At 37.3% G+C, this 25,158-nt stretch overlaps 2 protein-coding genes across 6 annotated transcripts in view; one reads left to right on the top strand and one right to left on the bottom strand.

The window, feature by feature from the left end:
• Window positions 1-292, bottom strand: part of SLC25A12 (solute carrier family 25 member 12) — a 53,769-nt gene extending 53,477 nt beyond the window's left edge. The window contains exon 1 of the mRNA XM_075512596.1: window positions 222-292. The gene's annotated coding sequence lies outside the window, so the exon portion shown is untranslated. The remainder of the gene's footprint in view (window positions 1-221) is intronic.
• Window positions 293-359: 67 nt separating this feature from the next.
• Window positions 360-23,874, top strand: HAT1 (histone acetyltransferase 1). 5 transcript variants are annotated; one of them, XM_075512598.1, is made up of 11 exons: window positions 360-382; window positions 2,403-2,474; window positions 5,187-5,262; window positions 7,071-7,191; window positions 13,072-13,251; window positions 13,486-13,607; window positions 14,108-14,212; window positions 14,554-14,660; window positions 17,251-17,402; window positions 18,742-18,858; window positions 22,643-23,874. In XM_075512598.1, exons 2-11 carry the CDS (start codon window positions 2,414-2,416, stop codon window positions 22,808-22,810), a joined length of 1,209 nt encoding a protein of 402 aa, XP_075368713.1. In that variant the 5' UTR covers window positions 360-382; window positions 2,403-2,413; the 3' UTR covers window positions 22,811-23,874. The 5 variants fall into 5 exon arrangements, with proteins under 5 accessions (XP_075368713.1, XP_075368716.1, XP_075368717.1 ...); XM_075512601.1 differs by lacking the exon at window positions 360-382 and adding an exon at window positions 1,138-1,209 and having other exon boundaries at window positions 22,643-23,873; XM_075512602.1 differs by lacking the exon at window positions 360-382 and adding an exon at window positions 1,149-1,205.
• Window positions 23,875-25,158: the final 1,284 nt, after the last annotated feature.

Raw genomic sequence — 25,158 nt, 5'->3', positions numbered from 1 at the left:
TGGACAGTTCAATCACAGTAAATGCTTATAAAACCTGACTTAATAAGGTATGTTTTGTCTTGCTGTACTATTTCAAGGGCCCAAGAAGATCTCTTTTATTCCAGGTCACTGGAAAACACAAAAAGGACGGCTTCTGTTATACCTCAGACAACAAAGTGAGATACAAAACTACAATATAGTAGTTGGGAGTTTATAATGGTAGTTATGAAACAACGACTCACCTCTGTAAGTTTAAAACAACTGGTTTTCTCTAGAAAGCAGAACTTTTTTTGGCTACAGGTCAACAAAAACTTCCTGAAGATAACTTGGAGTTCACATACTATGCATGGGCCTACCTGCCAGCTGACAACAGAAATAGTTTTGCTGGAAATCTGCCTATTTGGTAAGAATTTGACCACTAAACTGTCTTGTTCAGCAAGTCCATGTATACGCTAGTTGAAGAGTAAGTCTGCATCAGAAAACAGACCCTTAAAAGAAAATTGGAAACACCTCTGTGGTCCTTCCCACAGTGGCTGTAACAAGGTGTTCAGCATATGGCTTTCTTTTTACTAATGATAAAGCTCTATTTTTTTCCTCAGTTGAACAGTGGCACTGAGCCATGAGGTCTGTAGGTGCAGAAAGAGTGGAAGTAGAAGAGGTTGCTCTGCCCGCTCCAAAGCGGGATGGGAAGATGCGGTATTTTAGGCCTCTTCACAAAGGGCTAACGTTCGATGTAGCCCACGGGTTGGGGCAAGGTTAAACCGCCCCTGTCCAAAGCGCTCAGCCATCGCGGGGAAGGCACTCCTACCGCTGAAAGAGAAGCGGCAGTGGGACCCGCGGGCCCAGCCCGCCGCTCTGCCCGCCGCGGCCCGCTCCCGCCGCGCGGGGCCAGCGCAGGTGCGAGGCCGCGGCGGGGACCATTGCGCATGTGCGTCGGACAGTCCGACTCAGCCCGGGCTCCTGCCGGCGGCTCCCTAGGGGCGGGGCAATGCAAACGAGTAATCGCGCGGATGCGCTTCTGAAAGGCTCCCGCCGGGACGGCTCGGGGCAGCGCCGGGCATGCGCACGGGCTACGCGCCTCGCATAGGGCAGCTATTGGCGGCCTGCTGCCCCGTTTCGGCGGGCGGAAGCGGAAGTGTGTGTATGTGCGCTCATTTCCGGTGAGTGGGTGCGCGGGTTGATTCGTTCTGCCCGGGTGACTGGGCCGCCGCCGCTCTTCGGAAATGGCGGGTGAGACCCCGGGCCTGGTCTGCCCTGCGCCGCCCGCCTGCGCTTCAAGGGCTGACAAGGTCCCCGCCCTGCCACCCTGACTGCCGAGGGGGGCGGCGGCTTGGCTGCTTTGGGGGAACAGGTCTGGGCGCTGCCGGCGCCTCTCCGTGAGGGGCAGTGGAGCCCCGGGAGCGGTCGACACTGTTCCCCTCGGCCGGGCTTATGCGGCCCGCGCGTGGCAGCCCTGTGGCCGGGACATGGGGCAAGGAAGTGAACCGTGAGCTCGGGGCGGCCGTGGCGGGACCAGCGGGCGGGGGTGCTGGTGAGGGCTCACCGCGGTGAGCTCGGATGACTGGGGAATCGGGTGTCTGGGTGGGGAGCGCGGCTAACTTTCCGCCCCCCTGTTGTTACGGACATGCTGCTGCTGGGCAGGCAGGCATCCTCGGGCTCACGGTCCCCACGCTTAGTAGTGGTAAGCCAGAGTGTACCTCCATGTCACTTAGTTTACTGGGGAATCAAAAACCCAAACCTGTTTTTACTGTCTAAAGTTAGAGGAAGAACTTTCTGATGAGACTTCTGGAATGAAGGGAGGCTGGATTTGTAAAGCATTTGAAAAATACCATGATAAATGACACGTCTTATGTGCTGGATTATGCTTTGAAAAACTGACTAGATGCAATTTCTTTGTTATTTCCTTCCGCATCCACTCTGGAAGAGAAGTGGTAACTAGATAATTGCTGGTGGTGTACATGCCAATGTAGTTCATGAACACCTGTTTATGTAAATGAGTTAATGCAAACACTTGAAATGCCCTGAAACATGTTACTTAACATATTCTTTAAAGTAAACATCTGTTAGACTGAATTCTTAATTTCTACTTACAGCTTTCAAATATGTCTTATTGGTAATAACTTAGAACATTTAAATATTTTTATTGTAATGCCCTTCATTCTCAGAAACTAAAAAGAGAGGTACTTGTGGTCTGTGTTCTAGTTCTTGTTTCTAGTTCCAGAAGTGTTTGAGAGAGATCTCTGTATTCCTTTTACACATTGTAGCGTATTGTAGCTTTTTTTTTACCTACTTGTTCAGTATTTTTGGTGGGTTTGTGTTGTGTTTTTTCTGGTTTTGAGAACCTTTTTCTAAATATGTTCCTTGAGTAGTAGTGACACACAGATTGCACACCTCAACTCTTTTAAAAAAATTTTTTTCTTCAGGACTTACTGCTATGGAGAAGAAGCTGGCTGAATACAAGTGTAATACAAATGAAGCAATTCAGCTGAAACTAGGTAATGTCACTTTTTAAATATTGTGCATTTGATACTGGAATATTTTGGTACCTTCTTAAGAAACTTCCTTATACTTAAATCCACCCAGGTTTTAATATGTACTTACTAATGTAAATATACAAACACAAGAATAGGAATACATAGTCTAGTTTTGCTGAGACTACTATGATTAAAGTACAGCTATAGAAATTCAGTCCTGTTTCTGCGTAATAATGTCATCAGCAATTTATTAGCATGTTACCACAGTGCATTGGAATTACATCTTGCCTTATTTTCTTGAAGTATTCATTATGTTCTTTTAGTTCCCCTTTTCTTCTCTAATCCTTACGCTATGGTGCGGTCTTAAGTATGTGTCTTTTCTTCATGGGGACCATAGCAACAGAACTCACTTCTTTAGGGTTACAAGTATCTATTTATATATTTTTTAACATCTTTCCCTTTCTTCTTTCTCTGAGGAGAAAAAAATAAAAGCAAGAAAGAAGACTGAAAAGTGTTGTTGGGTTGGGTTTTTTGCTGCCCTTCCCCCCCCCCCAACATCTGGATTACACAAGACATTTTTTATGAAAATTGTTTAGAAGCTGAATGGAAAAATCTCACTCTTTTGAGAACTGTTTATTGCTCTCTATAGCTAATTTGCTTACTAGGACACCCAGAATACAGACTGAATTACTGAACTCTTGGTGGACTTGCTTATATCTCAAACTTATGTGCAGCAGTAATAACTTGAAGAATAAGGCATACCTGTTGAATTTTTAATCTTTCCAGCCCTTCAGCAATTTGTTCCCTTGAGCAGTACAAATACCATAATTTATTAAGAAAATAAAAGTAATGAACCTGTTTAAGCACTTTTCAGAACTACTACTAGCAATCTGTTCTGTATAGTTTAGTAGCATTTTTAATACACAATCACCTTTGGCTTGTGAGCCAAAATGTCATTATAACCAAAATACGTAAGTCTCTAAGCCACTGTAATTGTGAAGTATTTCTCTTCCTCTTAGACGTTATTTCAAATAATGGTTTTACGACTAGATGTAACATTTTATTTTTCTCCTCCACCTTTCTAAAACCAAAGAAAAGAATGAGAGAGAATGATATCTGAGTGAATTTTGTCTAGAAATCTGAGGAGCTACTATGTCGGGTTTCAGGGAGACTGCTAGAGGGTTTTTAATCAAGGTAGCCATTGCCCATCTCAGCTAATATTTTTAGCTTCCTCTTTTATTTCAGAGAGTGTAGATGTTCCACATACAAATTATATTAAAAGAAATTATAAGAAGCTACAAAGTGGTACCATTAAAAAAAAAGCCATGTATTTCCCACGTGCATATAAAAGCAGTCATACACTAGCCTCTTCAGGGTCCTAATTTCTTCCATGGTGACAATTCAGAATTGCTCTTTGGTGCGCTCTGAATTAAACCTGTTAAATCTGGTGCGCTCTGAATTAAACCTGAGAAGACAAGAGCAACCATTCTCTTTTGCTTTTGAGAGGGCCAAACTTTTATCTTGTCACTAGAACACTCTTCATTTGCATTTTTCTCTTTGAATAATTCATTTTTAATATCATCAGAAAAAACTTTTATTGGAGTAAAGCAGCGATGAAGCTGTAGTTCAATATTCCACATGCTTTAAAAAAAAGCTTTAACAGCAATATTAACTCCTACAACATTGCAAGTTCATGCTAATGCAGTATTGACTCATTCAACATTAAAAATGTGTGACTGTTGTCTTGAGCTACCTGTGCCTCGTTAATGTGGCTGAACTATCACTTTAATGCCTAAGTTAAGAGTTATATCCCTTACAATTTTAGGTATTTTTTTAACTGCAAATACACAGAGCATGTTTGGGAATCTAGTATCTCAGTCATCTAAATTTTTTCCTAGAAAATCCTTTTTATTTCTAATTTCATCTACTAATCAGAAATCATATATTTTATGATGAAAGAACTCCTGTCACAATTACTGTGGAGCAACTGCTGTAACTCCATAAGCATGAATAAAATGCTTGTCCAGTAAGTTACTGAGTTTGAGTAGATGGCATTATAGTGAATATTTTTACACTACCAGAAAAGACCTTGTTTAATACTAGACTTTGAGGAAAAGTAAACAGAAAAAAAAAATCACTAATTATTTTGGTAATAGTGGTAAAAGTACCAGTATAGTATTGGTGCAGCTGTTTTGTATGTATCCATGCTGATTCTCCAAGACTTTGACATGAACATAAATGCACATAAACATTTCTTTCCATTCATCACTCCATCAAAACCCCCTACAGTGAAGTGTTCTCACCTGCATGTAGGAGAAGAATGGCAGAATGAGAAGGCAACATTGATTACATGATGTGTCTGGCTTACTGTGGGAATATCCACCTGGGCAGTGTCCTCAGTGTTCAAGATGAAGTTAAAGGCAGTAACGTTCAGGAGATACATGTATGAAATATATACATATATACATCTGTGTCAGTTTCTCACATTTATTCTGCTTAACGATTTGATCTCCTCGGATCAAATAACATGCTTCTAAATTGCACAGGATGTCTTTATTTCATTTATATGCTAGCCTAACATAGATAGGTTCATGACTGAAGTTGCCTGACTCTAGTGGAAGAATGCATGAACATCTGGCATGGTATCTGTGGATAAACAAACTGAAGCTGATGACTTGGTCATGCTCTTTTTTTCCGTTCTTCCCCCCCCCCCCCCCCCCCCCCCCCCCCCAGTTCGCTTTCCTGAGGATTTGGAGGATGACAACACAACGTTTAATCCAGAGTACAGCCATCAAGTGTTTGGAGATGAGTAAGTTAAAGTATCAAGAGTCAAATTAATAGGTCTGGAAGGGGGAAGTTGCTTCCAAATTGTTAGAAAACAAGAAATTCTGCTATACCAAGCTATTTTAAATGACACAGCAATACTTCAATTTTATGACTGCATAGTTAAACAGTGGCCTTGGTGCCTAGCTCATAGAGTTTGAGCCTGTAGTCATTTTATATGCTGTTTTTGAGGTAGATTAGCAGAGTGAAATACCTGATTTTTCAGTCAGAATTACTTGTTTAAGTGGGTATTGTGTTCATGGCATTTTTCTAAGATTAGGAAAGAATTATCAATTCTTGCTAATAACTTTCACAGTAATGTGTACCAAAAAAACAGTATCTAGCAATAGTATATCAATTTATTTTTTACTACTCCATGGGATTTTTAGTGAATAAAACACAGAAGTCAAGTATTAACTTAAACTCACATTGATGGCTGTTCTAGATCATTGAATGTTAACTGTGCAGAATTCAGGGGTTTATTTTCTCTAATATGTGTGCTTGTAACCAGTTAGATGTGCAGGGGATCAGGGGATACAGAAACTATAGAAAAGTATTGGGGTTTTTTGTCGTTTTTTGTTGTTTTTTGTTGTTTTTTTTTGTTTTTTTTTTTTTAAGTATGCTGACTTTCATTAATATTGTAGGGAAGTTAGCACTAGGGACATAGCAGCTAAAGTGTCATTTAATATTTTCAGTAGAGTGATGTTTAACAATCTGGCCATAGTTTAAAAAAAAAAAAAAAAAAACAAAACCAAACAACAGCAACAAAAAAAACCCCCACTGCTAAGGGAAATCCATGTGTACATGTCTGTGGACTTCTTGAAATATTTAAGTTTCTTGATTTCCTTTAAAAAGCATTCTACGTACTCCGAGTAAGATGAACTACCTATATTAATTGTAATAAAATCAGTTACACTATTAGTCACCTACTGCAGCTATCATTGACAATAATTATACTTTTAGTAATGGGAGAACTCTCCAATCTGTCAGTGTAACTAACAAGCAAATTCTTGTTCTGGCACTTACACTTCAAATTTTAAATTATAAGTGTGCTACCATAAAAGAAAAATCTCAGTAAAAAAATGTTAACTATGCATTAAAATAACAAAAAAAGGAACCTGTTTCTTTGTGAACATTACCATTTTCTGCAGTTCAGTTTTTTGCCTGAAAAGAAATTCTCTGTACTTCACAACAGTATAGTGTTTATGTTCAGGCAACTCATATTTTCAAACTGTAAAAAAGGCTTTTGTATTCCCTACCTTTTTTAGCATTTACTTGGTTCTAGTTAGATTGGATAAGTATACACAAACTGTCCACCAAAAACATGCTTATTGTTGTGGCTGTTTATCTGTTTTATACAGTATAAATTGCAGTAGTGTATTCCAAAATATTATACTACACTGCAAAGTAAGTTTTAATAAATGTTATTGATCAATTAATATAAACATTAATGAGTTTAAGATACTGAGAAACATAATTGGAGTATTAGCTATTTCAGATATTCTTTCTTGAGCTGTCACAGTAAGTGCACAGACACTGCCTTACTGAGTTCAGGAACATGTTCTATTTCTCCACTGGAGGAGCAAATTAACTAGTAGAAATAGTGTAAAGGCTGTACTTCTGTCTAGATAGTGCACATCCAGTATGATTCCCTTTTCCTATTAGGAAGCTTAGTATACCTCACTGGGAAAGATGATGTGAACTTCAAAGCTTACGAAATGAAAGCTCTGTGATGTGAATGTTTTGCTGTGAAACTTATATAGAGTTCCTGATTGCTCTTTTCTCCTTCCTCAGTGAAGTTGCCTTTGGCTACAAGGGACTGAAGATCCTCTTGTACTATATCGCTGGTAACCTGTCAACGCTCTTCCGCATCGAATATACATCTAAAGTTAATGAAAAGTTTGACTGTGTGGAGGTAAAGACAGAGCAAGACCTGCACTTAAAATATTACTGAGAAGGTTTAGTTGGGATATCGACAAGAATGCTAGGTTTAGTAACTGCCCACCCAAACATGATTTACATTAAAAGCAAACAAACAAAGCTTCCCTTAATTGCTAAGCTGAAAAAAAGCTTTGAACTTCATCTGTACGTTTTCCCATTGTTCCTCCTTTGACTGCAGTACCATCAAAATTGTGTCAAACAGTACAGTCAAACATGAGGTGCCAGTACCAAGGCGGGTTCCACAAAAAACCACAGCAACGTAGCAAGTCTGTATTTTCATGTTAACTGTCTCCTAGGACTAACTAGTCCTCCTAGAAGGAGGACTAGCATTGGTGGGGTTTTTTTATATTGAAGAGAATTCAGTAAGAAGGAAAAGGAAGTTTCTGTAAGCACTGCATGAGGTAGGATGCTTGACCGTGTCTCTTTAAATGGCAAATGTGGAGAACAAGTAAGGCAGAAATGAGATTAGAAACTTCTGGCTGGGTATCGTGTGCTTTACATCTTACTTTAAGGAATACAATAATACCATTACCTGCAGGATGTTTTGTTTGGTTTGGGGGTTTTGGGTTTTTTTACTTTTATTTTTCTTTTTGCCTACAGGTTTTCCAAGCTCATAGACCACTTGTAGAAAAGCTTTTTTAAATCCTTCTGTCTGTATGCTCTCAGAATATTTTTGAGATAACCACACAAAAGCTAAGCTAATCAGTCTTTCAGCCAACTGAAGAAAGGTATATGGAACTTACAAATAGGAATAAAATATCTTCTTAAGAATGTTTTTAACTGCTAAATACTTGTATAAGTATCCGTACAGTTATTTAGAAAAACTCAATTTTAACATCATCTGAGTTTTACTTAGTTATAAGGAAGAAAAAGTTGAGTTGATTTCTTTCCAAAAGCACTATTGATATGGTTATTGATGAGTCTTTGTAATACTCTGTAGCGTGAAATGGCTATACGTTTGCACTGACTTCAAATTACTCTGCCTGAGGAAAGCTTTTTTTTTTAAAAAAAAGTAAACATCTTTATGACTTAAGCTGTATTTTAAGTTCCTAATTTCATATTCATCGGAGTTTATTTAAATAATTTTCAAGGAAAGGCCTATTCTAAACAAAAGTACTGGAATGACTTTGTTAAATGAATTTTAAAGATTTGCCCTTCCTTGTTCTGAAGTTGTATTAGAATATACTTAGTTCAACAGGCTAAGTGCCTGGACATGTCTGAAATACTTTTGAGGCTAGGGCAACATTTCTTAGGAGTGAAAGGTCATGCTCTTCAATCTTTGGAAGGCTTTTAGAAATAAGGAAAAAATGAAAGCCTGTTGGCAAAGTAGAAATCATTAAAAACAGTCCAACCTTTCACCAATATAATTTCAAAGTCCTGTCACAACAGGAATCCACACCATAGCACCTTTTTACTCGCAGTCTATCTATTTTTTGTACAAATAACAAAGCCACTTTACTTTTCTGGAGGTATGAGCAGGGTAAACAAGGTCTGTCTTGCCCTGAGCGCACTCTTGTGACTTTTTGATTGCTCAGAATCTTTGCTTCTTTGAAGCCCTGCTTCCTCTACTGAATTATTCCTCCAATTGCTTAAGGGTTTGAGGTGGGGACAAAAAAGATGATCTTTTTGAGCGAGGCTTCTGTATACTCTCCAGAGCATTCACAAGCTTCGACTGATTTGGAAGAATGTTGTAGCTTACCCTGGGCTTCCCTTGGTATTGTTAACACTGTGCATCCAAACAGGCTGCTCATAATGGCTATATGTAAATCTTAGTAGGAAAAAAGATGATGGTCATCAATCTTGTTCTGCATTTCTATTTGCCATTAGTTTAACCGTCTTAAGATATGAATGCATTTGCAGAGATTAAAACATAAGCTGTCATTACAGCAGGGTGTTAATTTAAATGCATATTAACATTTACTCTTCTAAGTTAACTGGTTGCTGATCTCAGCTCCTTCAGCATAACCATACTAAGACACGGACTGTCTGCCATACATGACAGGTAATCTTTGTGTTGTGAATAGATGGTGTTTAGGAAAGGACAGCAGTCTTTGCCTTTAACATAACTGGTTGTAAGTGAGAAGTTAGTTTTAATGCTCTGCAAAGGTATTCACAGCTTAGGATTTTGTACCTAAATACCCACACGAGCCCGTTCAACAGCAAGTGGTTTTATTCTATTATACTAAGTTTGGTTCCATTATTGCTAAAGCAGCTGCTACAATGTCTGCTAGGGACTGACAGAAATATTCCTCCCAATACCACTACTTTTTTTCTCTAAGGTCTTTTCAAACATGAGGAAAAAGATCCTGAAATGTCAAGAGCCAGTCATATTTATGCATTTTAATATCATCTCTCTAAAGATGGATCTAACCATGTTAGTGGGGAAGGCTCAGCAAAGTATGATCATGTTTTGAACAGAAGTTGGCAATTCATTTAGTGAAAATGAATAGAATTTATCCCTTGGGTGGAGTTGATTCTTTCAAATATCTGAAGAGAGGCTGCTTTCTTCTAGTGTAAATATTAATAGCATTGACCTCCGAATTGCTTGCTGCTTTGAGATTTGCAGCTGTTCAAGTATCCTCCTTTTCATCTTGATTTTACGGTGGGGTGAGGGAAAGTATTTCACTAACCTCTGAAACAGTCTTTAAATGTATTTCTCTTGCTTTGCAGCTGGTCTAATACATTTGGTTTACACACAAGTTAATGAAAAAGTGTAATTTTAATATCGGACATCCTTGTTTTAAGTAATACTACTGATCACTCCATTGCTGCCCACTGGAATGAATATGTATAATTGTTAGAGAAATTCAGCTTTCAGATATGTTTCTATAATTATTTTAAATGAAGCCACTTTGAAACAGCATCTACATGGTATACAAATGTCATAACTGTCTGTTAGTACAAGAATAATCTCTATATTAAAATTATCCAGAGTCAAATGCAATGTACAAAGAGACACTGCCCACTTAAATAGTCCAACTACAAATCAAGTTTAGTTACATGCCTATACCAGATTCCCCATCATCACCTCACATGATTCTGATTATGAAGGTAATACCTTACAGGCAGTACTTCTGTGAACCATAAGCTCAACAGCTCTTGGCTGGCTTCATTCAGGTTTTTGAACACTTCATTGTAAGTGGCTTTGCCTGTGTTTAACACTGCTGCAGCAGTCAACTGGATTGTTTTTCTGAACAGAAACTTGTGCATCATTGTGTACATCCATGCCAATTGGTAAGATGATTGCCTTGCTCTGATAAAAGAAATGAACCTTTTGCGAATATCAAAGAAATAGGAAGGGAAAGGCAGTAAACAAATTTTTGGTAACTCCTTGGATTATGAGCACCTCAGAGAGAAGTGTTTGGAAGTGCCTACTATGTAATGGATGTTTCCATTAAAAAGTACAAGTATTAACAAAACAGATTATTTGTATGCTGTTGATATTTCTAGATTCCAGTATTCCAGGACTTACTAACTGCAAATTGGATCACTTAAACTTATGCCACCACTCAGACTGAGGATTCTGGGATTTCCTCTGTCAGAAAGGGAGATTTTGTTAACCCTAAAAGTAACTGAAGACTATAGTTTATTTTCTTAAATTATGTCAGACCCCATTTCAAGGGGAGAGAACTTCTAGGAGGCAGTAGGTGAAAAATATGTTGTGGTCATATAGAACTAAGAAGGATTATCTGCTGCTTTATCTGCTAAGCCTCTGTTCTCGTTATTTAATTCTTTCTATTTTATGGAAAACAAGATTTTTCTGTGGTGGCAGTCAGTGATGGATGCATTATCTTACATGCTTTCAGCAGGTGAAAGTTTGTCTTCCTTATCACTAATGAAGAAACTTAAAAACATGAGGAGAGCAAAATTGCTTAAACATTTATTTATATAATACTTACTACTGCATATTCACCCTTTTTAGATATCTTCCACATAGTCTGAGTTATTGAACTGACGCTCGGAAGTCGTCTTTTAATTCTAGATTGTATTTACATGCCTTTTTCAGATACATAAAATGAAAGTCACTACAGATTCGTAGTTGCGGTTTCCTACATCTTTGGCAGCAGTGCAGACTTAAGATTTGTGTAAACAATGCATTTGCACAATTTTAAAAAAAAGCATTTCTAAAATGTGTTCCATACAAATACTTTTTCTTTACATAATTCATTGATTCTGAAAAAAAATGGCTGATTTTGTATAATGCAGCTAAATCAGTAAGTGTGAAGAAAATACATTTAACTAATATTGCTTTGAGAAGAGCAAAAGTTCCAATAAAAGCATCTCCTTTGTTTTGAGAATGAAATGGATGTAAAGATTGTATGCATTTTAACTGGGTTCTTACACTAAGTATTGTAGAGCTATATTTTAACTGCTTAATAGCTCTCTCTACAAATATAAATATAAATGTTGGTAGTGCAAAACCATTAAGAATAAAACTTGTTTGTGCTGAACTACATCCATCTTTCTCTATACTAAAAATGTAACTGAATGATAAAGTGCTATTCATTTGCAGGTGCATTGGTTCTACTTAAGGGACTATGGTTGAAAGGACAGGAATTAGTAGCATGTTGTATTAGCCTTTTGTAGTGTATTTTGTTCTAAGCATCTTAATTTCCCTGTTTTGAATGCTAAGTAGCAAGGGTCTTGGTTTTGAACTAATACCCATCATGCATGTAAATGGTGTGAAAGAGCTGCTTAGTAAGTTAACACAAAGTGTTCTTGTGTCAGTCCTTGTGGAAATAGATACAATACAAACATTACAGCTGAACTCACGGCAAACTCCATTAAGTAAAAACCTGGATTCATTGTCCAGAGGGAAGTTTGAATTGAATGTAAGCTCATTTTGTTGAATGTAATGTCAGGCTTTTAGGGGTTGTATTGAGGAGTACGGTTTTGTTAAGTTGAGACCAATTCATTAAGTTTTATTGCCTGGTGAGAAGCAGTAATACGTTATTGTTAAACTTCATCAAATATTCATGGTTAAAAAGGAGTAGTAAATGTATTCAATCAAGTGGTCTTTTTGGGATCTGAAAAGGATTATGAAGTCTGCTCAGCTGATAGTCTCTAACTTTCACTTCAGTTATCTGAAAAGAGTAATTTTAATCTCTGAATTTAATTTTGGTGTCAGAATATTTCTTCCCCAGTATGTTAGACTACAGGTCAGATTTGCTGACAGTATCCTTAAATTATATTTTTATTATTTTATGTCAAATTTTGTTTTCAAGATGTTATTTGATTTGAATGCAGGATGTTGTCTTCTGAGTTTGTAATGTGTTTTGCAGCTGATTCTATAGGTAGGCATTTCAAGCGGGGAGATGTAAGAACACAAGAGTATGCTAGCTGTCACTTTCCTGTTTGGGAGCTACCATTTTTGGTCTTTGTCCCTTTTCCTCCACTTAGTTCTGCACCACCTAATACCTCTTGTAAGCTGCTTGTTTGGGAACCTGAGTTCTGCAAGACTGTGTAGCATAGTCTTGGAGAATTGCTGGCTGGAAAGTCTTAGCTTCTGAATATGCTGCGCTTTCAGAATAGCTGTCAACACTCTTAGGTTTTACTTGGACAAATGTAACAATCTTCAAATATACAAACATTCATGAACTTATGCTGTAACTATGAGCTTTTTGATAGTTACAATGGCTGGATTGTGACCTTTCTGGATCTCATCAGTGCAGTTCCTTTACTTGCTGGAAGGTCACTACTGAACAACAGGAATGCTTTATTTTTCTTTTTCTTTTTTTTTATTACTGTTAGGCCATAGCACCTCTTTTATATTCATTTCTTACAGCACAATAGTGACATCAATGCTGTCTTTTTCTAATCTTCCACTGGTCCTGCCTCCTCTTATAACCTCCAGGCAGACGATGTTGAAAGTAAAATTAGAGAAATCATTCCTCCTGGTTTTTGCACAAACACAGATGACTTTGTGTCTCTGCTGGAGAAGGAGGTCAACTTCAAGCCCTTTGGAATGCTGCTACACACATATTCTGTCCATAACGAGGAAGCTGGTGAAGATATAACATATCAGATATACAAGGTATGAAAAATAAGTGAAACTTCTGCTTTTGAGCAACCAAATTAAACTTTATTTTGCAGTGATGCACCTTCAGTAATGTTTCAACTATAGTATATAAATACTACATTTTACCAGTTTATTAATAATTATAAATGTGCTTTTTTTGTATTGGAGAATTTAATTAGGTTTTGCATTTTTTTTTTCCTCCTACATCTGTGATAGGTTTCACCTGACTTCTCCTGGCTTTTTCCCTAGGCCGACATGACATGTCCAGGCTTTCGAGAATATCATGAAAGGCTTCAGACGTTCTTGATGTGGTTTATTGAAACTGCTAGCTTTATTGATGTAGATGATGAAAGATGGAACTACTTTCTAGTGTAAGTACAGTTCTAAAGCAACAGTGGACCTTATTACCTCCACAAAGCCTGCATTTTAATTGTGGCTGGCCAATTATTGGAGCAGTATAATGATATTTTTCCCAGGAAAGAAAAACCATTGTTTATGAGGCTTGAGTTTTCCTCCATTATGCTTTGGGAAACCTTGAGAATAGAGCTGAATTAAATGCTGTTGTCCGTTAGAGCCCTGAATGTAGGCTTAAACAGTAAAATGAGCTTTGCCTGTGTTTTCTTTTACTTGCCACCTATTCATCTTTATAATAGGCAAGTGCACTGAAGTGCTGTAAAGAGGCCTGATTTATCCAAGTTGCTGCACACCAATTAAGTGAATTGTACATTCAGAACATAGCAGGTGTACCCATTGGGCCCTCACAGAGTAGCTTGCTGACACTGAAAATTCAGTTGGAGAATGGAAAAGAAAATGGACACTGCATGGGAGCGCGACTGTAATTGACCTGCTTGGCTTTCTGTTTTATCTGCAGATTTGAGAAGTATAATAAGGATGGAGCTACGCTCTTTGCGACCGTAGGCTACATGACAGTCTATAATTACTATGTGTACCCAGACAAAACCCGGCCACGTGTAAGGTAATTGGCGGCGTAACTCGTGCCTTGCCTTTTATTTCAGAAGAGGGAACTGCTGAAGTTCCCAATACTTGTTTATAATGGTGTTGATTTGTTTAAAAAAATCCCCATTATTAGCTGGCTATGCACTGATTTATTTCATTGTTCCCTTCTTGAAGTGGAGGGAATCTCAAACAAGTTTTGAATATTTAGCAATTTTAAGACTCTTAAAAGTTACATTTTAACATGGAGATTGCTACATGCACTTTAATCTAAGATGAAATACTGTTTCATTTTTAAGCCTTTACATTATAATGTTTGCAAATGCATGCATTTGAACTGAAAATACATTCCTTTGTCTGTAGCCAGATGCTGATCTTGCCACCATTCCAAGGAGAAGGCCACGGTGCTCAGCTTCTTGAAACAGTTCATAGATACTACATGTCTTCTCCTACAGTACTTGATATAACAGGTTTGTGTTCAATTTTTAACTCGGTTCACCTGTTTAATAAGCAACTTATAGCATTCACAGGTTGTTAGCCCACAAACTAACTTTCATGTTCATTTGTCAGAATTAAATGGCCTTTTGAAGATTTAGCTTCAGCTCAGTTCAGGATTAATAGTACCCTGGTTTATAGAAGAACTGTATATAATGTAGCTCCTTAAATCCTTTACTTAGAGAACAGCACACCAGGAAAATCCAATCCCTAGCATGAACGGATTACCAGCTAATTAGCCATTTTATTGTGAGATACACAGCTGAGTTTGCCAAGAGATCAAGCTTTGTCAAATTCCTTGTTCAACTTACTCCTATTAGCCAAAACTCAAAAATGGGGGGACACACCAAACTAAAATAGCATATTAATATTAGCATACAAGCCAAAATTTTACAGACAGTGAAAATCTGTGGAGAATTTGTGCTCCAAGAGCATGTATTGCTGGCTGAAGGCACCCATGATATTAGAGGTGTGTGCACAAATACGTAAAAATAAAAAATTATTGAGGAAATGGCAGAGGGGAAAAAGGGTGTATGTGCATAAAAAATATAACGTAAAAAATTACTACAAACATGAAATCTGTCTTGTGGTTTCAAGTTCAATATAGGAAGAAATGCAGTTCAAACACATGACTTGACCATTCAGTTCTAGGTGCTATCTCAGACCTCATCTTAGCTAGGAATAACTCTGCCATTTGAATTAAAACACAGTAGGACACTTGCTTTCATAATGCATTGCTGCAGGATAATCCTAAAATAAAGTAATCCTCCTCATAGTTTTAATCCAGTTCATAGGAACCTAAGTAAGTATAACTTCATTTATGCAACAGGAAATCATGTGCATCATGCATTTACCTTTTTTCTTTTTCCTTTTAATAGTACAAAGCTTTACATAGCTTTTATAGCTGAGGATAAAGTCTTAACATGGTACTGCACAAATCATGTGACATGTTCACGGTTCAGTGCCTTAAATGCAGGGTTGTAGCAAACAGTAAATGTGCACTAAAATAGGTTTTAATTTCTTTATGGAATGAAGCAGGCGAGAGCTTGCAATATTCTACATGGCACTCAAGTTATGGAACTTAAGGCTTTTACAAAATTATTTATTGTTGGTTTTGAGGGGAAAATCAGGCTGGAGAATTTTGATATGGCCAGGATATTTGGTTATGTAGCATCTAAAATTGTGAAGTAAAGCCTTTAACCTTTCTGAAAAGAGGAAATGAAAATCTACTTAACTTCTTTCAAAGAGCTAATGCTTTTTAAAAAAAAAAAAATTACTTTGGAGTTTCACATTTATAACAAATATTTTGTTCTGCTTGTAACTTGTGATCCTAACTGACAAAGGGAAATGTATGCTGATAGTGCTTACTGTGCAGAAACTGCCTCATCTTTCTTTTAACTAATCTGAGCAAAAAGGAATGGAATCAATTTTAGTATAGCTTCTCCAATCTCTTTGCAGAAATAGTCCTATAAGACTTTCCATGCAAGATTATGCCACTAATGCACAAAACATTTTAACTAATTCAATCATTATGAGTGTTCTCCAACTCCCCAAAAAATTGCCAGTTGTGCAGTGCTGCATATACACAGCAAAAACTTCTATCCCTGTCCTTCTTCTTGGTAACTTACTAGCTTTTGATCGTCCTTAAACTGCAAATTTCAACTATTTACAGTGATCCTCAAAGCTAAGGAAAAACACAGCTGGGATGTAAGCTGCATAGCAATAAATTAAACAATGCTAGTCCACAGAAGAATGAGTGTTGGGGGCAACATGACCCTGCTACTTATTTGTAGTAAACTTGTCTAAACAATTAAGTAAGGAAGAAAGAAATATATTCACAACATTGAAAGCGTTTTCTTTCTGTGTAGTTCTTAAGTGGGAACAAAGTTGCATACGGGACCATGTTAATGTTCACCAAAGCTAGTTCTAAACGTTGGTGTTTTTTCTAAAGCAACAGTTTTGATAGTTATGCTACCACTTTAAGCAAAATGGAAGTAACTTCAAATTGTGATCAGCTTTTGCTGAGGTCCTTCCAGCCTTTTAATTTTGGATAAGCTTGTACTTTTGTACCTTTCCCTATCTTCCTTGCTAATGAAGACTATAGCTTGTGGTCAATACATGTCTTCGGCTAGTTTAGGTGTTTACAGTAGGATAGTTTCACCAGTCTTTTTCCACGTAATTAGTTTGTGTTCTAGTAGTTCTACCACTCTGTCAAATATAGAATAGATGGAACGTACAAGAAAAAGGGTTTATACATTGAGTAATTTTCTTTTCCCAAAGAGTTAAATTGGATTAAACATGTATATTGTCAGTCTCTTAGAAATGCATGTATAATACTGTATGGTACTGCATACATAAAATATTAGAAGTTTTTCTTTCTGCAATCTTCTTAATATCTACTGTCAAACATCTAAAAATTTGATAGCAGTTAAGCACAGTTCTTTATATACTGATGAATAGTGTATCTGCTTTTGTTTTCCATAGTTCTTTGTAATTACATACTAGAGATGAGGAAAAAAATAATGCTGATATTAACTATGTGCTTTTCTTTTTAATTCTTTCTAGCTGAAGATCCATCTGAAAACTATGTGAAGCTAAGAGACTTTGTTCTTGTAAAGCTCTGTCAAGATTTGCTTTGCTTTTCCCCAGGAAAGTTAATGCAAGGTTTCAGTCAAGAAATGGTGATGGAAGCTCAACAAAAACTGAAAATAAATAAGGTATTAAATCAGAACAGTTGCGGTTGGACATATTGTTATCAGACTAGTAGAGTAACAATTTAAACATAGAGGTGGAGACTTGGAATTTACACACTCTGGCTTACTTCAATAGATTTTTAGGACATACCTGGAAGGGAGATACCTAGCTCATGGTTTTAGATAAATGCCCCTTTTTTTTTTTTTTTTTAAACCTACTAATTCTGTTGATGTAATAGAATTTGACATGGTTTCCATTTCTTTCAAGTATATTTATACAAATAACAAGTGTTGTTTTGGGAATGCAGAATGCTAAAGTAGCAAACAACTGCTACCAAAGCAGCTCTAAACACTTAGAGAACTAAACAGTTAAATTGAACAATTAAATTTGTTGGTGATCTCCTCTGTGAATTATTAAACTCATTAGTGAGTATGGTAGTGAAAAAGCAGAGTTGCTTAATTAAAAAATGTATTTGTATGTGGTTTAATGAAAACTTTGAGGCTTGAGGGATGAGGGGTGTGAAGCCATATTCAAATGTGTTCATGAAAATGGTATAGCTTGTGTAAGGAAACTACGTCTGCAGCCTTCTGTGTCTTGATATCTTAAACCGGAAAGAATAAATTGTTTTGGTTTTTTAACAGTATCTGAACATGTGCTAGTGGAGCAAACAAACGATCTGATTTTTGTTCTGTTGCTCAGCAAAAGAATACTTGGTCTTAAATTCTGTTTTCATACAGATGAAACAGTTAATAGTAATATAGTAGCAATATGATATTTTTTTTTTCTTCCCAGATGCGATACTAGCTGATCCTGGTTCCAAAAGCACTTCAGTTTTTCAGTTTACTAATTCTTTCATTTTTTTCCCTAGTAAACAGAAAACTTTAAATATTGTTGTTTCGTTCTCATATTTAGAATTTCCAGGAGGCCTTGTGAAGGGCAGTAGGTGTATGGAGATTATTAAAATTAGCAAAGTAGATACTGTTTGGTAAAATACTGCTTAATGTCACTCCAGTTCCACGCCTTCAGTTCTTTGAAGTATTTTTGGACTCTGGCTAAGGTGTATATGACCTTCTGCTGCTTGTATACAGCAGGTCCTTGAAGCACCTTTACAGCTGGTGCAGCACTTTGAGAGATCAGATACTGGCTGCATGGAAGGAAATGGTTTTGAAGGAAAAACAAGAATGTTTATTCGTTTAACCCACCAGATAGAAGAATAGGTTTGACAGAGGCTTTGTCCATGCTTCTGACTATCTTCCAATAAGCTGAGGAACTACTTTAATATTTCAGTATTTCTCCACTTTGACTTCTACTGAGTGACTTATTTATTCAGACACGGTTTTTATTCTCCTTTCTGTTCATTAGCAACACACAAGGCGAGTTTATGAAATTCTCCGATTGCGTGCAACAGATATGGGTGATGCAGAACAGTCCAGAAGCTATCGGTTGGACATTAAAAGAAGATTGATTGGCCCCTATAAGGTGTATATGACTTAAGTATCATTTAATACTTATTTCAAGACTAATTATACTTGATTTTACTTTCATTTCCATAAGTGTAGTTGATGCCAATTATGTTGCCAATCAACTACTATTAGTTATGCAGTGTTCAACTGACACGTATACAGATGCAGAGAACATTCATACATAGCAGTGCTGAAGATCCTGTGTTTGGCTCCTGACTGTTTCCTGCCCAATTTCAGCAGGAAGTTACTACTGAGCTTACGTTATCTAGCTACAAGTGGCATTATGCCCGGGTAGGCTTAAGGGGAAAAAATGTCAATTTCTTGAAAAGGTTAAAAGTATCTTAGACAAGCCAAAAATTTGAAGAGAGGTAAATGCTGTAATAAGTTTACACTGCAGACTAGGTATAGTTTAGATTCCTGTTCTACTTGTTAGCTACGTCTTTACAAAACAGCTTGCTAGAAGTAATCTAGCCATGTCAACATAGAACTCCATGCAGATGGAATATAAAATAATTTCAGCAATAAAATTTAAGCAAGTATAAACTTAGTGTAACTTTCTTAGTTCCTGCTAAGTATGCTTCTCAGGATCTTCAATATAGTTGGTCTGTGTTGCATAAACTGACCTTTTGAGATACAGATTAAAAAAAAAAAATCCTAGTTGCTAATGGCATCAGTCTTTGTATTAAGAATCAAAAGACCACAAATAAATCTAGGTTTATTGCTATAACTAGCATGTTAGCTACTCTCTTCAATTAAGTACTCGCTAAGCCAACCAAAACCCTGTTGGAAAAGTTTCACGAAGTATGAGAAGTACCTCGAGTAGCTTGCAAGCCTTCCTAAAGTAGCACTTATGCTGTTATACCAAAATAGCAAAACTTTGATTGTACTCATGTTGGACTTACGGAGGCTGTTGGCAGAAATGAGAACCCACCACTGTATTAAATACTTGCCTGATCTGGAGATAATACCACGTCATGCTGAGTGGCAGGACCTTAATCAAAACGCTTTCTATTCTCTTTCATGAGCATCTTGTCTCATTTGCTAAATTTCACGCAGTGTCCACTACGAATCAGGCTGTGATATTTTCACCTAACAGGACTGTTAATATGGTTTCAATTCATTCACTCGGCACTGAAGTCCTATGGGGGAAATCCAAATTTCATAAGCAGCTTCAATTCTAGGGCTTCTAGCAATTGTTTCCACTTCAGTCTTTGCATGGAATAAATGCATTAATAATGAATGGATTTTGTATTGCTAGATATGCAATATTGCTACTTCAGAATACTGCATTTTTAATTTTTCAGTTATTTCAATGAAGATTCAAAAGAATCCTTAAAGCAGCCAAAACCCTTTCCTTGATTTTATGTTTCATGTTCTGAAATACAGCTGTCTTGTTTACTAGGTAGAACTACCATAAACAGCTTACTCATGCACTTGTTTTAAACAATGTTTCCAATAAATTTTAGTCATGGTGCTGTTTTCAAAAACTTCTCAAAACTGCAATTAAACTAACTTTTAATAAATATAGTAATGTGGAAGGGGGGAGAAAGCAAATTTTAATAAAGAATCAGGAATATTACTGCATGCTCTAATGCTGCTATCATTTTTTTATATAAAGCACTTGATAGCTTCATTTGAACAGTGCTCTACAGATGTAGAATAATTCTAAATTGCCACTACCTTAATTTAGTAAAAATGGTATTGCATCTTACAGCTATTTCCTGGCTAACAGTAGCAGAAATAAAGTATGCAGAAACCCCAGATGAAAAAACCTGTAATACATCTATTCCCCTTGAAGTTTTCACATTAGCAAGGAGGCTGTTGCTAAAAATACTGAGATTTTTATGTTTTGGTACCACTAGATTGGAATGACAGATACAGCCAACTATGTTGCTCTCTGTATAAGTACTACTAATACAGGAAATAAAAGATTTGGTATCTTAGTGAAAAGGACATCACTCTAAGGTAGTTCAGAGGGTGAGCAGCTTGTGAAATTTCAGTTTCACCATGGCTTCTCCATTTCTGAAGAGCTCTGCTTTTTATGCTCATTAGTGGGCTGTGCTGCTAGACATATCTCCGTGATCATGTCTTTGTTCTTCATGTCATCCCGTTTGGAAGTTAACACCACTGCTGTGCTGCTTTTATTAATCATAATACTTTGTTTGGGTTTGCTACTTATCAAAATATACTTTTCTGCCCAGCCCAATAACTTGCTGTCAAATAATCCTATTGAAACTGCCCAGCTAAAATGTCACTGATTGCAGTTTCAGAATCTTGTCTGGATATGCTGGTAGTGTATTTGGAGGGAAATGGATATTGAAACAACTGGTTATCTGAAACATGCAGAGGGAGTTTGCTTTTTAGCTGGAATCTGGACTTTAGAGATGACCTAAAGCTACAGTATCAGACTTAATGGGCATTTAAAAGCTGGCACTTTTTTTTTCAGAGTTAATATTTATAATCTTAACAGATATTCCTGTTAATTAATCAGACTTTGAATTAATTCTAGAATAAGGAGGTTTTAGGTTTTCTACTGACCAAAGCTTGCTCAAAAGACATTCATCTCTATTTTTGTTTGGGAAACTCATTGCATGTTTTGAGTATCTTACTCATTTTGACTAGATAGAGCTAACATGAATCTAAAATTTGAACAGCTATGTTGCTTTTGACATCCTTTCTACAAGGAAATGTTTCTTGATTATTGGGCAGAAATGTGCCTGGAGGCCTCATCAGGACTCTGATACAGAACCTCCTTTTCTGAACTGAACTTTGCATATCTATGAGATCTGTGGGAGATTATAAAACTTTTTGTGATCTTACTCATTTACAGTTTACTGTGGTCTCCAGTGCCTCCTTCTGACCCTCAGCATCAATCATAGAAAGAAAACATATTTTCCTTTGAGAAAGAAGTGTAAAACAGAGTACAGAAAGGCTTTGATTTTTGAGACTGACGGTAGAAGTAGAATTGTTTGGGAAAATTTTGTTGTTTTAACAAACCCAATGATTCCACAGGCGTTGCAAAGACATTGACAAGATGCCAGGCATACATAATGCATATATTTCTTTTTTTAATGAAATGTTGAATGACATTCCACTTTTACAAAGTGAGTCAAGACTGAAGAATAGGAAGTAACTAAGGAACTGAGCAGTTCAGAAATAGATATCAGCTGTATAAAAAAATATGTCTGGGGAAAGGAAAAACACGTCAATACTTCTTGTATTTAAGAAACAGGTAAAAATGTCATATGTTACACAGCAAGGGGAACTCCTCATCTTCTTCCTGTACAAATATGTTTATGCTTGTAAATAATCTTACTGCATTTCAATGCTGTTACTGCTAATCCCTGGTAACTTTTGAATCATTTGTAACAATTCCTGAAATGTTTTCTGTGTTCAGGACGCTTAAAATTAATTTTTGATAGTCAATTATGGGGAAATTAGATGGCTGAACAGCCACATAATGGGACACCAGTGTGATTAATGTCAGCATAGAACTAAATATCCTGGTCAATTTTCTACAGTCTAATTTTTCATGCCATACATCTTCAGTAGTAGAAGTACCTCATCTGTTTGCTTAAGGAAAAACTTTGAAACAATTTTTTCACTTTACTGGTTCATTGGTAATACAGAAACTATGCAGCTTTAACAGAAATGGCGTCCTAATCAAACACTGTTACTGTTTTTCTTAGGATTAGGGACATCTTAAAGAACTAGATACTGAGATTGAATAAATTTAATGAAATATCATATTCTTGATGATTGTTGGTTGTGTTCAAACTATTATTTGTTTGATTGCTTAGAAAAAGCAGAGAGAACTTGCCAAGATGAGAAGGTGTCTAAGACCAGAGGAGCTGACGAATCAGTTGAACCAAATAGACCTAAACATGCAACATGAACAGTTAGAAGAGAGCTTCCAACAACTTGTTTCAGATTACCGAAGAGTCCTAGAACGACTTGCGCAAGCATGAGGATCCTACCTATACAGGAAACTTGCAAATTTCTATACAGTGTTGTAAAGCACATCCTTAATTGCCACGTAACTGCAAAAAAATCTCATGTGACGTTTTAATCACATTAAAGGTGACTTGTGTTTCTGTGCATTTTGAATATTTTCTATTTTTGTGTTGTAGATTTTTAAATGTTGTACTTTAGGTTTGGGGGCACTTATTGCTGAAATAAACAATGTAGATTCTCAGATACAGTATCACTTCAATGGTATGAATTTTCTTTTACCCTTCTGTTTTGCCTCAAGACTTAATAGATACCTGAATAGCAAGTTAATACATAAATCTAATCAATATAAATATTGCATCTCTCTTAAATTTCTCCTAACTTGATCCTCCTCAGGCTGTTCTACTTGGATCCTGTTGTACTGTGTAAGGCCTGTGCGCTCTTTGGTCTAATGTCATAGGAGCAGGTTACAAGGCTGGTTCTGTGGCCTGGCTGGCATGATTCCTGAGTACAGGCTCTTTACCCTTCCTTAGAAGTGGATCCTGCTCCCATAAGCAATCAGACCCGTTCTACTTAAGCCTCTGAAGGGCCTCGAGCATAGTCTTTTTCAGACCCCCAAATTTGCAGGCTCACGATTTCAGGCAAATACCTCACAGTTGGGGAAACAGCCAAGACTTTGTAAGGACTCCAAAAGCATTTCTACTTCAGCTAGTGTAAGAAACATACAAATCTGTAGGAAGCAAGTGCCTTTATATAGTTCCTTGACTATTCTGCTATCCATTACTTCTCAGGCTTGAGTCCTCCTCTCTCTCCTCCCTCACAGGAATAAATTACAGTATCTTTTCTTGTAGTTCAGACTTTAGAACTGATTTGTCTTGGCCTGTTATCAAGAGGACTTAATCTGAATAAGGATCACTGGAATTTATTAACCATGTTTTGTGGTCCTAATGGGATTCAGGTCCAGCTTTCAAAACTGGAGTTTGTAGATTGACAGCTCTCTACTACCATCTGATATGATGTGGAGAAAAAGTGTAATGCTTTCCAAATGTTTAAAACCTCCTGTGGATTTCTTTTGTATTTTGTAATAAATTCTTTTTTGAAATTTTAATTCCTCTGGCTAGGATATCTTGTCTATATGATATTATGTCATTCATCTACTGTAGTATCCAAATATTTTATACTCATTAATAATAACAATTTTTAAAAGACCTCTCCTGATTGTAGTAGTAAGCCTGCAGGTAAGTTGTGGGATTTGGGGGGCTGAGGTGGGTTTTTTTGGTTGGTGGTTTTGGTTTTTTACTGAACATGTTCAGGTGTTGGTGATAAGCCGGAAGAGGGAAAGCTGAACTGAAGAACTGTGCTTTAATTTGGTTTCTGCATAGAGGTCCAGGATACTTCTTGTGCTTCTGGAGAAGCCTACGCTAACACTGCCTGAGCAACTGTTGCCTTACTAAGGCTGAAGCCACTTGCAAAGAAGCTTAAGCCTTTTAAGAAACTGTAGGACTAACAAGAAAAAACACTGCCTGATGGGCTGTTTGCCCACTTAGAGAGGTTGAACATTGTTTCCCTCTTCATAAGTTACTTGGGGCAGGGTGGGGGACACACATAAAAAGGCAGAAGAGTGGCATATCTGTTCCTTTCATCCTTCTAGTGCCTGATGTGGGAAAGGAAAGGAGATTTGTCTGCCATCACCCTCAGGTTATATGGGTGTCCCAAAAGGGCTGAGAAATGTCATGAAATGCAGGCTTGATGCTAGAGGTAGTGGAGGTTGCCATATTCAGTTGATGGTGCCGGATGGATATGAAAGAAACTGAGCCAAAAGGGCAAAATCGCTTTCCTTAGCCAAATAGTGAAACTTCTCTCACACGGTGATTAGGGCAGATTAATCTTCTCGTAATCTATTGGCATATTTTTTTGCTTTTTACGTTGACACTGTTGAAAGAGGTGAACTAGTGCCTCCAGCCCCCTTAGTGGTGAAGGTGCAGTCTTGGGCTGAGCATGGTTTCTCATTCCAGTACGGGCTGGGAACATTCCAAGCTGTTGGGATGTGCCTGTGGACAGCAAAACTTATGACCTGGTTTACAGGAACTGTCTTGTCGGTAATTCTTGGCACCAAAGAGATGAATAAACAGCCTCTTAGACATCTAGAAACTTTGAATCCTGCCATCCTGCAGCAGATTACAGCTTCTGCAGCACTGCTGCCAGGAAAGACCATGTGAGTGCTCCCTAATCCATTACAGTTAATGAAGCCAATTATCCGAAACAACCTTCATCAGCAAATTAAACTAGCCCTGCTGACTTTGCCTGAAGTCGTCTACGAAGTGTCTGGACTATCCATTCCCTTGGCAGTCTAGGCCAACAGGCA

This window comes from Mycteria americana, chromosome 9, assembly GCF_035582795.1.
Source record: "Mycteria americana isolate JAX WOST 10 ecotype Jacksonville Zoo and Gardens chromosome 9, USCA_MyAme_1.0, whole genome shotgun sequence".
Taxonomy (NCBI): Eukaryota; Metazoa; Chordata; class Aves; order Ciconiiformes; family Ciconiidae; genus Mycteria; species Mycteria americana.
Note: the sequence above shows the minus strand (reverse complement) of the source record. Positions and strands in the feature narration are given on the sequence as shown.

Excerpts from the sequence above, each read along its gene's own strand:
- HAT1 (XM_075512601.1), top strand. Across the intron at positions 7,192-13,071 it reads AAAAGTTTGACTGTGTGGAG|GCAGACGATGTTGAAAGTAA; the intron begins GTAAAGACAGAG and ends TATAACCTCCAG. Across the intron at positions 13,608-14,107 it reads AGATGGAACTACTTTCTAGT|ATTTGAGAAGTATAATAAGG; the intron begins GTAAGTACAGTT and ends TTTTATCTGCAG.